Genomic DNA, 18,379 nt, shown 5'->3' with positions numbered 1-18,379 from the left:
CAGGATTCTCAGGAGATACATGTATCAGCTCCACATATCAATGTGGAAAGAGTTCATTCTCATTTAGTTCCTTTTAGGATTCCTTGCTTATATTTTGTGTGTTTTTGTTTTGTTTTGGTTTTTGGTTTGGGGGTGGCTTTTTGTCCTTCTTGACTCCTATGTTTGTATTTCAAAGTTTCTGAACAGCTCTAGTCTTCTTATCAAGAATTCTTAGAAGTCTCTTATTTCATACATGATCTGTTTTCCTCCTGTAGGATAATAGTACGTTTTTCTGGATAAATTATCCTTGATCTTTGCCCTTTTGCCTTCTGAAATATTGTAATATTATAAGCTTTCTAGTTCTATTTTTTAACCCCTTACCTTCCATCTTGGAGTCGATACTGTGTATTGGTTCCAAGGCAGAAGAGTGGTAAGGGTAGGGATTGGGGGTCAAGTGACTTGCCCAGGGTCACACAGCTGGGTCAGAGTCACACAGCTGGGGAAGTGTCTGAGGTCAGTTTTGAACCTAGGACCTAGCTTTCTAGTTCTTAATAATGTTAACTGCTAAATCTTGTATGATTCTGACCGTGACTCTTGGTATTAAATTCTTTCTTTCTGACTATTTGAAGTATTTTTTCTTAGACCTGGAAGCTTTATTGAAGTATAAATTATATGACCACTACATGCCTAACACACTGTGCATGAAGTACTTAGGGAGGTATGAAAAAATGGTGACCAGTTCAAGCCAGAAAATAAACAAACCAAAATTTCAAAGCCTGCTTAGAAGTTTCTGTTCTTCTCACTTATTTGGTTAATATAAGTTTGTGCCCTAGAACCTACTAGGTTACTATTACAAAGATGGTTTGGAAAATGAGGAGAAATCCATATAGCTCAATAAGTAGCACTTCAGTAATGAAATCATAGGTTTATTGAGACAAGAGAGTATAAGATGAGATGAGAGAATAGTGATTTCAGTTTAGGGGTGGAAAAGAGAGTGTTCATGAAGGTGATTAGATGAAAATACATTGTCAAAAGTTAAGTTGGAGCCAAAACATGGAGAACATTGAATGCCAAGTTCATTCAATGAACTTATTCATACTTAAAGGAATAAAAGAGTAGGGAGAACCACCTACAGAAACATAATAACAATAAGACCTAATAGGTCAGAGAGGTTGCAGGAGAAGCAGGAAAGAGCAATGACATGGAAGCCAAAGGAGGAAGAGATTATGAAAAAGAGGCATCTAAATAGTGTCAAATGCTATGAAAATGTCCTAGAGGATAAACCAAGAAGAAAAGACACGGGATTTAAAAGCCTTAGGAGATCACTGGTAACCTTGGAGAAAACAGCTTCAATAGACAATGGAAATAGAAATCGGATTGAAGATAATTAAGGATTTAGTACATAATAATATTTTAATTAGTCAAAGAGTACTTTAAAGTATACAAAATTCTATACATAAACTCATTTAATCTTCATCATAATCTTACAATAGGTATCTATTTCAAAGATGAAAATACTGAGGATTATAGAGAAGTTAAATGATTTCTCAATATCAAAAGTAGAATTTGAACCTAGACCTCTCTATTTCAAAGTCCAGGTCTTTATCTACTATGCCATACTATCTGTATAATATACAACAAACTTGGGAAATGGATAGTGCAAATAGAAAGGTAGTCTTAGGGTCATTGCAAGTAGAGATTTTTTTTCATTCTTTATGTTTTAGGCTTTTTATCTCCTGGATGGTGTACCTTAGTGCCTGGAACATCTTAGGTACTTAATTAATATTTATTGATTGATGGACTGGGAGCTTAGAGAAAGGGTGGAACAGTCACTGTGTGGAACATGGTAGGGAGTCCATAAAAGAAACATTTTTTTTTAGTGCCATAGAAAGGTAAGAGCCCAGTTTAGGTTAGATGATATAAACTTCTTTGAGGCCTTCATAAAATGATTTCACTACTTCCTCCAAAAATTCTTGGTGATACAACAAAAGGCTCATGGAAGGCATATATTAGAGCTTATCCAAAATATAAAGTTGGAAGGATGAGGAGAACAGAGAGTCAAAGAGATATGGGGAATTGAAGGATAGAGAATAATTGGCTTATTAAAATGTTTGATCATAGGGGTCAAGATCAAAAGGGATTCCAGGATCATAGATTTAGAGCTTGAAAAGTGACCTGACAATCATCTAGTTCAACTTTATCATTTCATAGAAGAAGAAACTGAGGTCCTAAGAGGTTAAGTGATTTGCCCAAGGTTACACACATAATAAGTAATGGATATGGGATTTTAGCACCCATCCACTTGTACCATTAAAACAAGTTGGAACTGGAGAGACCTAACTCCTAAACTTACCACAAACACATATGGATGCATGCACATACACACACAATAAAAACTTCACATACCTACTGATATTTGAAAAACAGAAGGGACATTGAGTGTGGTTATAAATACCTATAAACTCCATACTGGAGAGGCAGAGGCTGGTGGATCTCTTGAACTCCAAAGTTCTGACCTGCAACAGGCCTAGGCCATGTAGATATCAGCACTAAGACTTGGTAGAGAACATCAACTATAGTAACAGAAATATTGAAAAAATGACTTGTATATATGCCCACCTCCAGAAGAAAGAACTGGTAAATAGAAATAAGCAAGATTATTTTATAAATAGATATTTTTTGTCAAATGAAAAGCCTTCTCTAATAGGGGATATTTTAATGTAACAAAGAAATTTAAATTTTTTAAAAGACCATAAAACAACAACAATAAAAAACTGAAAGTAAGATATCTAACAAATTCAAAGACTAAAAATATAGTATTCGATTACAATACACAAAGAACACTTCACCAAAATCCTGTGAGATAAAGAAATACATTTATTATTATTCCCATTTGTACAAATGAGGAAACAATTTCAGACGTTTTACTGGCTTTCTTCGCTTATGAAAATTCTAACAATATTAACATGTTAACTTGCCAAGGGTAGTGTAAATGGATAAGGAAAATCTCCTTTTTAACACTAAACCCTGAAAATATGGTGATATTTACATTAATTTAAGGAGGACAGTTGTGGATTAAATATTATGCTAAATTCTCATTTTCCGGTACTCAAGGATTTCTCAGCATTACTGCAGAGTATTCAATACTGCAGCCTAGATCTCCATATCCGTTTCAATAGAAAGAGCCAGAGATGTAGCCTTCTGTCTGCTTTCCAGTCTGTCCTAAAAAGGGGGAGAAATGGAGAAAAGAAAGGGAAAGAAAGAGGAAGTGAGACTGAGAAACAGTGCAGAGTCACAGAGAATTCATACAGAGAGACAGTGGTGCTATATAGAGTAAAAAATGAATAAATCAATCATAATTTACTAACAAAAACTTAAAGGCATAACAAGCTTGAATAATTTATTAATCAGCATATAAATAATTTTAATAAGCCAATATCAAAGCTATAAATACAAAGAACAATATGATTTCTACCTTCAAGGAGCTTATGTTATACCAATGGAGAAAATATTTGTGTACAATGCATAATATGAGTCACAAGTGAAATAGATATGAGGCATAAGTGAAGAAGGAAGATTGGAATGAGTCTGAAATGATAGATAATAATTGCCCACATTTAAATGGAACTTAAAAGTTTAGGAAGCATTTTTTCAGGATCCTTAGAGTGCAAGCATTAGCTTCAATTTACAGAGGGGGAAACTGAGGTACAGAGATTTGGAGTGGCTCATTATATGATCACACAGCTACGAAGTGAGATATCCCAGAATTAAACCCAAGTGTCCTGACCCTAAACTCAGCATTCTTTCCCCTATACTACAAAGACAGAATGAATGAGATAGCCATGAGAATTAGAGTGATACAAAAAAGACACAGTAGATTTAATATAGAAAATGACAGTAAGGGAAGAGAATTAGACAGGCAGAGCAAGAAATCCATACAGGTCAAAGTGAAGTGAAAAAGAGGCAGTAAATTAGGGAAATTATGAAATGAAAATAATTCTAAACCTACACATCTTTTTTTTTTTTTTCAAATTTTCAAATTTCAAATTCAAAAAGTTCCTCCTAGTTTTTCTGTCCTTCTCCAAGGTACCATCATTCTCCTAGTTTTGAGCACGGTTCAAAATTTCAGTCATCTTTGACTCTTCCTTTTTCTTCATACCTGGTGAATCAACAAGTCTTTTGCAACCTTCTTTCACGATCTCGTTCATCTGTCATTTTCCATTCTAACAACTACTTCTCCAAGTCGGGCCCTTATCATTTCATACCCTGACTACCACAGCAGTGTTCTAACTGGACTCCCTACATCCTGTCCCCTCAATCTCTCCTACACAATAATTCCAAAATAATCTTTCTAAAATGCTGCTCTCATCATTGTCCCTCTCTTGTTCAAATGCAGTCAAGGACTCCCCATTGCTATCCATAATGAAATGGGAGCAGCACTGCTCTTTGTATCCTGAGGCCTCCTGTAGTGTGGATGACCAGAGGTTTTCATTTCTTTTACTGCTTGAACTAGCAAGCCTGCTACTATTTCAGGGTGAGGATTCTAGTGGAGAAGGCTATTCAAAGAGGATGCTTTAAAAAAAAACACAGTTGTTGGAGTCTCGTGGGTGGCATGAAAAAGGAAAAAGAAGAAAAGAGATCTGGAAGAGGGACAACTTAAATGAAATTTGGCAATGGTATGGCTGTGGTGTTTCCAAAACCAAGAATCAAGGTAGACCCTGGTGATTCCATAGTTGAAGGGGGAGATATTTCATCCCTTTTCTAGACTGTCCCAAGAAGCTCCTGCAAAGAACTTCAGGAAGCAAACAGCATCACAACCTAAGCATTTGCCTCTGGGGCCAGGAGTCCAGAAGTCATTGTGTCCCTCTCCATTATTCTGAGGAATTCAAACTGTTGAAAGGGAAGTAGATTATAAATCTTCTAGATATGCTAGAACTTGTGCCTGTTCACATATAGGTGCTAAGTATGGGTTGCTATTTGATTTCTCTTCTTTTTTATGGTGGGGTTTTTTTTCATGTTTTAATATGGCGTTTTTTGAATTGTGTCATTTACATTATCTAGCGATAGGAAATTGATGGTTGGCAGCTTAGTACATGAACTTTGGCTCTAATTAACTCATATTAGTCATAGTGAACCTAAGAAAAGTGGTAAGAGATTCAAAAGCCATAGTAATAAGGGAAGATGGCCTATGCTACATGTCCATTTTCCATCTTTCATCCAGAATTCCTGGGCCCCTTTTTTTTTAAACCTGTCTCCAAATAGAGATTCAAATGAGGCTCCCTTTTGCCTCAGATACTGGGACTCCAGCCTTATGGCTATGTCCAGGTCACTTCTCCTAGACAAGTGGACAAAAACCAATACAGTCAAATCTTACCAACTAGAGCAGAGACCCTATAAAGAAAAGCTTCATAACTTGCCTCTACAAGGTCTTTCTGTAGTTTATTTCTTTCCTAGGTTCTGGCTCTTAACAATCCTACCCTCCCTTGTTGAGATTGGCCAGTCAGTGCTTCTTCCAAATTCACATTGTTTTTCTTTTAAACATTTTTTTAAAAAGATTGTGGAGTCTTTAAGAAGTCTGTGCTCATCAAATCTGGTCTCAGACACTTCCCAGCTGTGTGACCCTGGGCAAGTCACTTGACCCCCATTGCCCACCCTTACCACTCTTCCACCTAAGAGCCAATACATAGAAGTTAAGGGTTTAAAAAAAGTCTGTGCTCTTTTCCAAATCTAAAATTCAATTCTATTAGTTAAAGAGAGAGGAATTAAAAATAAATTTTGTGGTATATACAGTAAGGATCTTAAGAATTCTGACAACAGTGTGATCAGAAATAGTAAAATAATATCTCACATTTTTATAGTACTCATCGAAGGATGAAGAGCCAGTTCTATTTAGATCATAAGATTAGAGCCGGAAGTAGTTAGAGAAGTCATTGGATTATACAATCAAAGTTCTGAGTTCCAAGGGACCTGAAAAGCCTTCTAATCCCTCATTTTACAGATAAGAAAACTGAGTTCTGGAAAGATTGATTGATTTTTTTTCAAGGTGATAACAGGTCAAACCCAGGTCTCTGACTTGAACCAGAGCTCTGACTGCTGTACCAAGTGCAAGCATACCTTTAGAGAAAGTGTGGGTTTGGTTGCAGACCACTGAAATAAAGTGAAGATTGCAATGAGTCACATGTATTTTTGTTTTTGGTTTCTCAGTGTATATAAGAGTTGTACTCTAAAAAGTGTACAATATATTTATGTTGAAAAAAGCAAAGTGCATGACTTAAAATATAATTGCTAAAAATCATCTGAGCCCTCAGCAAGTCATAATCTTTTTGCTAGTGGAGAGTCTTGCCTCCATGTAGCTATTTACTGATCAGGGTAGTGGTTGCTGAAGATTTGGGTAGCAATGACAATTTCTTAAATTAAGACAACAGTGAAGTTTGCCAGATCAATTGGCTCTTCCTTTCACTCATACTCTTAGAAATCATCATAAGGTTATTGACTGGCCTAATTTCAATATTGTTGTGTCTTAGGGAATAGGGGGAGGCTGGAGGAGAAAAGGGAGAGAGATGGAGGAACATTCCATTGGAAGAACAATCAGAACATAGAGATTATTTATCAATTAAGTTCACTGTTTCTTATATAGGCTTGGTTCAGGACTCCACAAAATAATTACAATAGTAACATCTAAGATCACTGATCACAGATCACTATAACAGATATAATAATGATAAAATTCAAGATGTTGTGAGAATTACCAAACTGTGACAGTCTTGATGTGAGCCCATGCTGTTGGAAAAGTGGAGTCAATAGACTTGTTCCACAAAGGGTTGCTACAAACCTTCAACTTGTAAAAAACACAATGTCTGCAAAGCACAATAAAATGAGGTGTGCTTAAATTTTTTTCTAATTTTACAAATGAGGAAATTGAGTCTGAGCTAAGTTAAATGATTTCCCCAGGTTCATAGTCAGTATGAGAGCCAGGAACCTTACTCTGAATCCCATACTCTAATTATTAGAGTAGTTGGGAAAGAATCATTAGTGGACATGAGAATGAGATTTAAGCTGGCGCTTCAAAGATGTAAAGTATTTGGATGAGAATTGAGGAAAGAAAATCCAAGAGTAGATAATAATATAAGAAAATATCATAAGCAAAGATGCAGAGCTTGGAATGAACACATACTATTGAGAGTGGGGAGGAAACAGTTAGAAAATCAATCTGAGGGGGCGGCTAGATGGCTCACTGGTTTGAGAGCCAGGTCTAGAGATGGGAAGTCCTGGGTTCAAATTTGTCCTCAGATACTTCCTAGCTGTGTAACTTCTGGGCAAGTCACGACCCCCATTGCCTAGCCCTTACTGCTCTTCTGCCTTAGAACTGACACTTAGCTTGATTCCAAGACAGAAGGTAAGGGTTTTTAAGAAGAAAATAAAATCATTTCCATTTCTGACACCAAAGACTTTGGTGGCAAGAACTTTCTGCTTTGGTTCTTCTGTAGCTATAGTCATAGCACTGGCAGGAGCAGTGGCCAGGCTTCATCTTCCTAGGACAATAGCTGAGAGGACTGGGCTGGAAGCCCTGCTATTCCCAAAACTCTTGTGTTCAGGGACTTCTAGACTATCTCTATCAGGGTCTGAGGGAAAACAGTGGCCAAGACTTTAGTGGTGGTTTGAATTGCCTGACACAGGGACCTCCTCTGTCCCTCAGGGTGCTTGGCTTCTTTCAGCTACACTGGCCTGCCTGCCCTGGAAGAAGCCCTTTGAGTTGTTATAGAATACATAGCCAAGATTTCTCAAAGAGTGAGGCTTAGTTCTCCTATCTGATTATCTCTTCACTTATCTGCATGTTTTGTGCTCCACTTTGTAGAATGTAAATTCCTTCAGGGCAGTACCATTTTTTTCCCCCTTGTTTCATGTTCAATCTCTAGAATAGTGAGGAGTTAAATCCTCAAAGGCAAAGATAGTACATTCTCCTTCCATAAACCCCCATTATAACTAGCAAAATGAAAAAGCAATATGGAGAAGTAAAAAGTGCATTGGATTTGGCATCACAAGACCTAGCTTGGAGTCCCAGCTCTATTGCGAATTAGTTTCAGATATTGGACCCTATTACAACTAAGTATTCCTCAGCATCTACTTCACTAAGGAAATAACACCAGCCAGGCATTGTGCTTACCACTGGAGTTCCAAAAAAAGGCCGAAACAGACTCTGCCCCTCGGCCCTCACAGGGTGGCTGTATTCTTAGACTTATTTTTTTTTTAATAATAAGCACTTCCTGATTAATTGATTATGACCTAACTAGAGTGACACAATTTGCTGGGGGGAGAGGGGTGGTGGAAAGCTCTAGAGGACATTGAGTCCTGGATTCTTGTCCCAGAACAGCTACTAGCCAGCTTTGTGACCATGAATCAAATCATTTCCCTCTCTGGGTTTTAATTTTTTCATCCCTAAAATAAAGGAGTTGGCACCAGGTATAATGGGAAGAATACTGCATTTGGTGTCCAGGGACCCGGGTTTGAATACTGTGTTACCTTGGGCATGTCCCTTAATGTCTCTGGGCCTCATCTCTAAACGAGGGGGTTGGATTAGATGGCCTACAAGACTAAGGTCCCCTCCATTTATGACGTGGTGTGGTGCCATGTTTCTGCTTTCAGACCCAGTGTCCTTGCCAGTGATACCAATTCAAGACTTTTTCAGACGGATGCTACGACCAGCAGTGGTGACTACTTAATCAAATTACCAACGGGTGATTTGGTGAACCATCTTGTGTGCCCCTTGTGCAAAAAGCTGCGGATGCATTCTTACATATTGCCCTGTCAGCACTGTATCTGTCAGGTCTGCCTCAAGAAGGTCCAGGAAGAGGCCGAAATCACCGAGATCTTCACCATCATTGCGTGTCCCGTATGCCACTCTACCCACTGCCTGCCCAAAACGGAGAAGGTGCTGCTGCCCGAGCACTACTTGCGGAACCGGCTGGCCAAGCGCTTCATGCAGGAAAATAACATCCCCACGTGGCGCTATGACCCGGCCTCGAAGCCCGTGTTCTGCCAGGTGTGCAATAAAAATAGGTTGGCTGTCAAATTCTGCACCACGTGCAACATGAATTTCTGCTCCAAGTGTCTCAGGCGCCAGCACATGGGGGTGACCATGCAGGACCACTTCTTCGTGGATGTCAACAGCCAGGAAAGGATAGAGAAGCATTGCATTTACCACCCAAACAACAAGCTCCACGAGTACTGTAAGAACGACAACGAGCTGCTCTGTAACCTCTGTAAGAGCATCTACCACGAGGGGCATGACATTATTCCCCTGGTGGAGGCCTCCTCCCAGCTCTCCGCAGCTCTCTTCAGTGCCATGGCCAGGTTCAAAACAGGTTGGAAGTTTTGTTTGCCCGCCTATATCTCCCCTTTCCAAATGGGGCCTGGGGCCTCCGAATTAAGAAAACTCAGAGGCAGTCTGGCCGAGGGAAAAAATAGGGCTTCTCTGGACTTGGAGTCTAGAAAGAGCCAAATTCAAATCCCACTGCAGACGTTTGCTAGCCTTGGGACTCTGGGCAAGTCATTTAACTTTTCGGATTAATTTCCTCATCTAAGCCAGGCCTAGAGATGGGAAGCCCTGGGTTCAAATGTGGCCTCAGACACTTCCTAGCTGTATGACCCTGGGCAAATCACTTAACCCCCACTGCCTAGCCCTTACCACTCTTCTGCCTTAGAATCAATCCAGAGAAGGTAAGGGTTTAATATATATATATATATATATATATATATATATATATATATATATATATATATATACATATATATTAGATATTTAATATATTTATTTATTATATATATTATACAAATATATATATAAATAATATATAAATTTATTATAATACATTTAATAGATATATATTAGATATTTTATATATATATATATATTAGATCCCAAAAGTAAGGGGGAGTTGCTGAAGCAATTTGCACTATCATGAGGGAGGCAGCAGAGTATGTTGAAAAAAGGGAGCTGGATTAGGAGTCAGGGGGGACCTCCATTTGAATCCTGCTTGTATATAACATCTGTGTGACCTTGGGTAAATTGCCAAGCCTTGCCTGGACTTCAGTTTCCCCACCTGTAAAATGAGAAGGTTGGACTAGATGGCCTCTAGAGTCCCTTTTAGCTCTGAGCTCATGAGCCCATGATTTAGTTCTAAGAAAGCATAAAATTAATTGGCTTAGGAGGAAGAATAGTCATGAAAGATTCAATTTTTATTTGATCATCCTTATCAGCTTGATGATTTAGTGGATGAAGCTCTGAATGTGAAGTTAAGGTGACTAGAATTCAAATCCTGCCTCAGATAACTTAAAAGTTCTGTGACTGCTCAAGTCACTTTACCTTCGCCTCACTTTCCCCATCTACAAAATGGGATAGTAACAGTACCTACCCTCTCGGGTTTTGGGGAAGTATAAAGATGATAATATTTGTAAAGGGTTTTGCAAACCTTAGAGTTCTTTATAAAGTTAGCTCTCATAATTGTTGTCACATTTTCCTTTCCAGATCCACCAAGGCCCAACTTCTTTTTTGGGGGGCACAGTGTAATGGAAAGAAATTTTAGACTAGGGTAGAAGTCAGAGAGAGCCTGGGTTCTAATTCTGCCTCCAAGCCTTCACAGTTATGAGATCATAGACAAGTCACTTAAATTCTGAGCCTCAGTGTCCTTGACTATATAGATAAAACCACTTCAGAGGTTTGGAATAAGAATGGGAATAAGAGTAAAATGAGATGATGTATGCAAAGCATTTCATAAATTTCAGCTAGTATTATCTTCATGCACAGGGCCAGGGCCTGGCTTGTCCAAAAACAGAAACTTGAGGGATCCCTGGAAGGTCTCTTTGCTCCCAAACACCTTCCCCCTGATATTCTACCAGGTCATTTGGGCTGTTGGAGGGAAAGTACTTAATAAACTTTAAAGGGCTATATAAATGGGGGGATTATTTTTCTTGTTGTCATATATTATATATATTGCTGGTATGTATAATATAGGTTTTCTATTAATATAATTATTAATTAAGATACATAACTGTTGTTGTTGTCCAGTCACTTTAATTGTGTCTGACTTCTGTTTGACCACATTTGGAGTTTTCTTGGCAAAGGCACTGGAATGGTTTGCCATTTCTTTCTCCAGTTTGCATTTTGCAGATGCAGAAACTGAGGGCAAACAGAAGCAAACAGAATTAAGTGACTTGCTTAAGGTCATATCTGACACCAGATTTGAAGTTGGGTCTTCCTGATTCCAGACCCACTGTGCTACCCAGCTGCCTAGGATATATATAAGTGCATCATATCATTAAACATAAATAATTAAAATAAAAAGCTATTCTCCTCTTTTAAAATGCCACACACACACACACACACCTCAAAACCAACCCCCAAGAGTTAGTCCTATTAGCCAATCACCTGTCAGTGTGAATTTAATGTATATTTCTTTTTTCTCCAAATACTGGGGATCGTAAGAATTGAAGGAATGGGAGTTTTGATTGGAGATGAAAGAAAGAAAGTCCTGGACCCTAAAGTGAAGGTTGTTGGGGGCACTGCAATGAGAATCTCTGAGCATTATCAGGGTGCAAAATAGGAAGAGGCCTCAGGAGAGAATAAAGAGGTAGCTAAGAAGGTACCAAAACCTGACTCGGTGCCACCTTTTATGAGCACTCAGTGCCTGCTGTAGGCATACTCCACTTGGCCTAGTGGCTATATTCGGGAAAAGATGTATGCCAAAGAACATCCCTCTAATGGACTGTTTTAAATACAACAGGGAAGTTGTTGTTTAAAGGAAACCACAAGGAATAATTTGTAAAAAAACAAACAACCACAACCTGGTTTTGTGAATCACCTGATCTCTCTAAATTCTGAATGTTTCCTCTTCTGTATAAGGGGGAACTTTAATATTTTGAACTCTCTCAGTGTTAAAAGAGTTAGGGTAGGTCAAAGGCCTTTGTAAATTAAGGTCTAAAGATCAATCAGTAATTATTTTTTAATTGGCTTTACTTTACTGCAAGTGATAAGTTTTAGAAGATGACCTTCCTGCCCCTATAATGGCTTAATCACTTGGGGAAGTTTTCTCTAGGAGAGGCAGCATCGCAGTGGGAAAAAAAAAATCAATTCTCAGATTGACATAGAAGGTTAGTGTAGAGGAGAGTTCAATTCTCTGCCCAATTCAATTAAATAAACATTTAAGTAAGCGCATGGAAAGGAACTGTTAGGTGTTCCTTTTTTGTTGTTGTTTTAGCAAAGAACAGACTTTTATAGAGTCTGAAAACAGTGAGGTAGAAATCAAATCAATTACAGTAGTCTGTCTTATTTACCAAGTATGAGATTTTTAAAATTCATTTTCTGCTTTTTCAGCTTCCTAGCAAGTCAATCAAAATTAGCAGATTTTGTTCATTTACTTATTTTGCTATCTTGTTTTCCCAATGGATTTCTTTTAACTCCCCAAAAAGTGGTTTGGGCTCTCAGAATAACTTCTTTCGCTATTAAGTCTAAACCAATTCTGTCTCTATGATGGTGTGACTTGTCTGACAATCTGAAAAATGACTACTCTATTTGCAAATGGGATTTTTATTTTGTATGAGAGCTAGAACAGAATTAGAAAAATGATTTTTGTCCTGACGTTTTAGTCGACAAGCTCATCATAATTTTTTTGAGAGAACATTTACTAATTAATAGGGCCAACTTTAGCATATGTAGATGACATAGGCAGTCACTCACATCATATAATTTCAGAGGTACAAGAGAAGTTTCTCCTCCTCTCCCAAAAGATTTAAAATTTCTATAAAAAATAAACCATAAGTTAATACATCTATATTTTGTATACATATATATGTATGTATGTATATATTCACACCAGCATCTTAGGTGGAGATGAGAAATTAAAATCTAAGAGAAAACAAACCTTATGCAATCAGTGCTTTTTTTAGTAACCTTTTTTTACCTTAAAAAAGGTATCTTGTTTATTTATAAAAAGAACTGTCATTTCTTTTTGCTCAAATACTCACTAAGCATGTTGTTCATTTAGAGATTATAGCACTAGATTTTAGCCCTCAAAGGTATCTTAGAAATCATCTCATCTAAACTCTTCATTTCGTAGTTAAGAAAACTGAGGCCTGGAGAGATAAGATGACAGACATGACTTGTTCAGTCGCCCAGTAAGAAGCAGAGTTGGCATTTGAACCTAGGTTTTCCTAGTTCAGTTATAGAGTTCTTTCAATTACATGCTTATAAGACCAGAAAAAAAAATATAGGATACAGAAATACTTTTTCTTGATTTTCCTTTCTTAGTGAGTGGTAAAGACTTGCCAAAAAAACTGCCTTATTTCACACACACACACACACACACACACACACACACACACACACACACACACACACACATGCACCCTAGCCTGAATTAGGTCCTCCCTAACCTGTGAGAAATGGCTTCCATTCCCTCTCACATGAGGACAAAATTGGTCATTCCACAATGAGAAAAATCATTCTGAAAATGTAATACCTCCCCACCCCAGCCCCAGCCAAGAGAACATTGTGACTGACATCCAAACTAAACCGTTAATGACTTAGTCAGCTCTCAGTACAGTGAAAAAAGTGCTGGATTTTGAGTCAGAGGATCTAGGTTTGAATCTGGGCTCTGGCACTTAACTAACCTATGTCACCTTTGGCAGGTCACTTAGCCTTTAAAGGCCAGAGTTTTTCCACCTTTAAATTGAGAGAATTGGATTTGATGGCCTTCAAGCTCATCTTCTAACTCTAAAGCTATGGTTCTAAACTAACAGGATTTCTTAAAAGCATCAAAACTAGGAAGAACAAAATAAATGGGGAAAAAAAAAAAGAATGCAGAGAATCTAAAGGCACAAAAGAGAAATCAGCAAATTCAAAATTTTGCTAAGGGTCAACCAAATCTGTCAAGAAAATAGGTTTTATGGTGATTAATTTCTTAGCTTATGATTCTTTCCTTTCCCCTGCAAATGCTTATCTCAGAATAATTAGATGCTCTAAAAATAAACAGGAATATTCTAAGGGGTTATTCTAAAAGTCCCCACAAGTGAAATATGCTTAGGGGACAACTGGAAGGCATAGTGAATAAAGCACTGGTCTTCATCTTCCTAAATTTAAATCGAGCCTTCAGGTTGTTACACCAGTTGTGTATCCTTAGACAGACCACTTAATCTTTGCCTCAGTTTCTTCATCTGGAAAATGAGCTGGAAAAGGAAATGGCAAACCACTATATGGTATCTTTGCCAAGAAAATCCCAACTGGGATCACAAAGACACTAACACAATTGAAAAGCTATTGAACAACAAGAATTATGGTTAAAATGATTATCAAGGGAAGCCTTGGCCACTGGAGACAGTATACTCTAAGGTCCCCAACTTATTATTTTCCTCATTTTACAAAGTAATGAAACAAACCTAGGGAGGTTAAATGATTTGCCCTGTGAGGTGGTGGAATTTGTTATTAATTTCATTTTGTAGATGAGAAAATTGAGGCTCAGAAGGAATAAATGGTCACACATGCTCACTAATGTGAGTCAGAATTTTAACTCAAGGCTCCTAACTATACTTCTTCCATTTAATTTTCCATATGACCACTGCAAGGAGAAAGGATCACAATGAAGCAATTAGCATCCTGAAGGAATTTAAAGGAGGCGGGTAGGGGCTAAAGGGGAGAAGGGGAAGTGTATTATAGAGCAAATTCCAAATTATATTTTATTCACTGATGTGTACTAAATGATGTTTTAGATGTTAATGGCAAGATAAGTTGTTCTGACTGGCTATAGTGTAGGGATGCCTCCTAAATCAGGGAAGGTCTTTCATCTAAAGTTGAAATGCTGTTTTTCAGCCCGACACGAGATGGATAACGACCTGATGGAATTCAGCATTTTAAAGAATTCTGTAAAAAGCCATAAAGACCAAAAAAGGAAAGAGATACGAAGCGGATTCATAAGACTACGGCATATTCTTCAAGAAAAAGAGAAAGCCTCCATGGAGCAAATGGAGAAACTGGAAGGAAACAGGCAAAAGGAAATTAATAAATATGTGTGTACCACAACTCTTAAAATAAAGATGATGGATGGACTTATTGACTTTTGTAAAGAAGCTTTAAAAGAGACAAGTCAGGTGGCATTTCTACAGTCAGCCAAGTCTTTAGTAGATCAAATAGACAACGGGCTCAGAAATATCTATCGGCCTGACCCAATGCTTAAGTTAGACTGCACAGAGGCCCTTCAGTTGAATTTTCTAGAGCTAGGAAACGCCTTAAACAACCTTTTCCCTAACCACCGGCAGAAAGAGGCAGGCGATTATCCACCCAGTCCCTATCCCATGCATCCAGAAATGATGATTGCTCGAAAAGTCACCTTCAGTACCCAAAACTTTGCTGGTCGTCCAATATTTCAACGCAGCTGCTCTTCACAGTCTATCCACCCAAGCTCTCACTTTAATCAGGGCAAGACATTCCTTGAAGCATATGGGAGGACACAGTCCATCCCCACTTCCAGGGGCATTGAAGGGTACAATACCTACTGGGCTACACCTCCTGAGAACGCATGGGGTGCTCTTTCTGAAGCCTCAAAAATCCAGCCCTACAGCAGCTTCCACAACTGGTACATCACCCACGAAGGGAGTCTGAAAGTTCCAGGACTTATTGCCATCTACCAGACCCTAGTGTATCCAAGAGCTGCCAAAGTAAGCCTTTTCTGTGTTACATTTCACAAGAGGTTCATGCTGGGGAAGGACCAAAAAGTGATCTTGGATATGCATGCATAGGTTGGCAGGAAAGTGTCTGGTACTTTTCTATATTGCCTACAGAGTCTTCTGTCTAGAGTTCTTCCAGACAGGAAGTTCCCCGAGCAGTTTACCTAGGGAGTATCCATCAGACTTTGGAGAATCTGGTAGAATAATTTAGTTTCCCTGAATAATTAATTTGTAACTAAAAGTTTCTATTCACTTAACAATGAGAAATACTGCCGACATATAAGTAGTCACCATTTTCTCTTCAAGTAGATAATCCTGCTTGGAAGACCAAATCAAGGTCAGCAAGCTGTTTAAATCCTTTTAGGGAGGAATCACCTATTCAGAAGATAGCTGAGAACTAAAAAGGCAAGGACAAAAAAAAAAAAAAAAAAAAAAAAAAAAAAAAAACTTGTGAGCAGCTAAAATATATCTCACAATATAAAAGTGAAAATACTCTAGAGCCGTTGTTGGAAGGAACCTTAGAAAGGAAGGGAACTTGCCCAACCCCTCTCATTTATAAAATAAATAAAATTTAAAAATATACACTTATAAAGTGTAGAAATTGATACCCAAAAAATGTTGGGTGACTTGCCCAGGGTCATGCGTTTATATAGTGGCAGAGTCAGTTTTCAAACTGTCCCAGGACCTACTGCTCATTCATTGCAGCATTCATTGCTCAGTTTTTTGTTTGGGTTTTTTTTGGGTGGGGTAGGTTAGACACATTTAAAACAAAGTTCATGTTTCCCACCCCAAGGCTCATAGCAAAAACTAAATCTTAGGAAGAGAGAGAGAGGGGGGGGGGGGGGAAGGATATCACTAAAGGCAAAGGACACAGTAGAAAGAAGTAACAAGTATCATTTCTAATAAGGAGGAAACAGACACAAGAATCTTGCCATTTGTATTCTACCTCGCATTATACTTCCTTGTTTATTTGCACATGCCCTAGTCCTAGTACTTATGTTGTTTTTCACCTCCCTCTCTGCCCCAAGTACCTGGTACAGAAAGCTCAATAAAGGCTTGATGAACTGAATTGTCTAATTTTTCCATCCATTGAGTCAGAGCAAGGAAGGAGACTGTTGGAATGACCCTACGGAGCCAATGCAATTCTTAATGTGTGCCAATGAGAGCTTAGAAATTGGTTCTCTTTGTCATTTGTTACTGGAGTCCCACTGACCAAGCTCCCCTTCTGCAGGATTCCAAAGTGTCTTTTCCATGATTAGGATTGCAGGATAAAGTTATCATTTTTTTTGAAAACACAAATTTTCAATCAACAAACATTTACTAAATCCTTACTGTGTGAGATACTATGCTAAGTACAGTAACTATATGCCAAGTACATATAGAGAGAGATATACATTGTATCTAAATACAAATATACCAAGAATGACAAAATCCCTACCAGACAAGTAGCTTTCATGCTAATGAATATTGACATTTGATTGAATGATTGGATTTGATCATGAATATAGATGATTTGATTTACAGCTAACAAAGTACTTTCTTAATAAACATTCAGGTTTACAGCAAAAGGTAGTAGAAGAGTAGTTGATTCAAGGAACAAGATGTGAATTTCTCTTTAAAAACAAAAAAAAACAAAAACCTTTGCCTTCTGTCTTAGAATCAATAGGTTCAAAAGCAGAAAAGCATAAGGATTGGGCAATTGGGGGTAAATGACTTGCCCAGGGTCACAGCGCAGATGAAGTATCTGAGGCCAAATTTGAACCCAGGGCTTCCCATCTCTAGGCCAGACTCTTTACCCAACGAGCCACCTAGCTCTCCCTTGACTGACTTTCTCTTTTAACATCTGGTTGTGTTCTGTCAGAGAGGAAACCATTCCCCCTGCCCATCCCAAGGATGTGGAATTGTAAGCAGGAATAATATGGGTGCCTATTTTAGTTAGTGAATCATAATTAATCAAATTAATAAATATTTATTAAACACCTACCATATGCCAGGCACAATGCAAAGCCCTTGGGATACAAAAAGAGACAGAAGACATTTTTTCCCTCAAAGAATTTGCAATCTAATAAGGAAGACAAAAAGCAAACCAATGTATACAAAGTAAGCTAAACTTAGAATAAGTAGGAAATAATTCATAAAGAAAAGGCACTAAAATTAAGAGAGGTTAGCAAAGGCTTCCTATTAAAGATGGGATTTTAGTTGGGACTTTAAGAAAGCCAGGGAAGCCAGTAAGTTGCAGCTGAAAAGGCAGAGTGTTCTAGGCATGGGAGGATAGCCAGAGAAACTACCCAAAGCAGAGAGATAGCATCATCTTCTTGGAAATGCTAGGAGGTCAGTGTCACAGGATCAATGAGTGCATGTGGGGTTGGGGGTAGTGAGGTGTACAAGAAGACTGGAAAGATAGAAGGGGGCTAGGGGATAACTTTGAATGTCAGAGCATTTTCCATTTGATCTTGGAGATCATAGGGAGCCACTGGAGTTTACTGAGGAGGGGAATATGAGGTTATTGGACCTGCACTTTAAGAAAATCACTTCGGTGACCCACTGGAGGGGGGTCCAGACGTGAGGTGTTAAGGGCATGCACAAGAATACTGGCAATGCCAAAGGAAAGAGATGAAGACAAATCTAAAAGATGTTTCAAAGATGGGCCTGGGGGGGAGGGGGGAGCGGGCAGCTGGGTGGGTGG

At 38.3% G+C, this 18,379-nt stretch overlaps 1 protein-coding gene across 1 annotated transcript in view; it reads left to right on the top strand.

Annotated features, from left to right (window-relative positions):
* TRIM42 (tripartite motif containing 42) overlaps window positions 1–18,379 on the top strand; it is a 54,654-nt gene that overhangs the window by 12,107 nt on the left and 24,168 nt on the right. Inside the window, exons 2-3 of the mRNA XM_044669145.1 lie at window positions 8,623–9,341; window positions 14,840–15,684. Of these exons, the coding sequence (XP_044525080.1) occupies window positions 8,623–9,341; window positions 14,840–15,684 (1,564 nt within the window). The remainder of the gene's footprint in view (window positions 1–8,622; window positions 9,342–14,839; window positions 15,685–18,379) is intronic.

Source organism: Gracilinanus agilis, chromosome 3 (genome assembly GCF_016433145.1).
Source record: "Gracilinanus agilis isolate LMUSP501 chromosome 3, AgileGrace, whole genome shotgun sequence".
NCBI lineage: Eukaryota > Metazoa > Chordata > Mammalia > Didelphimorphia > Didelphidae > Gracilinanus > Gracilinanus agilis.
This window is presented reverse-complemented; position numbering and strand designations above follow the sequence as displayed.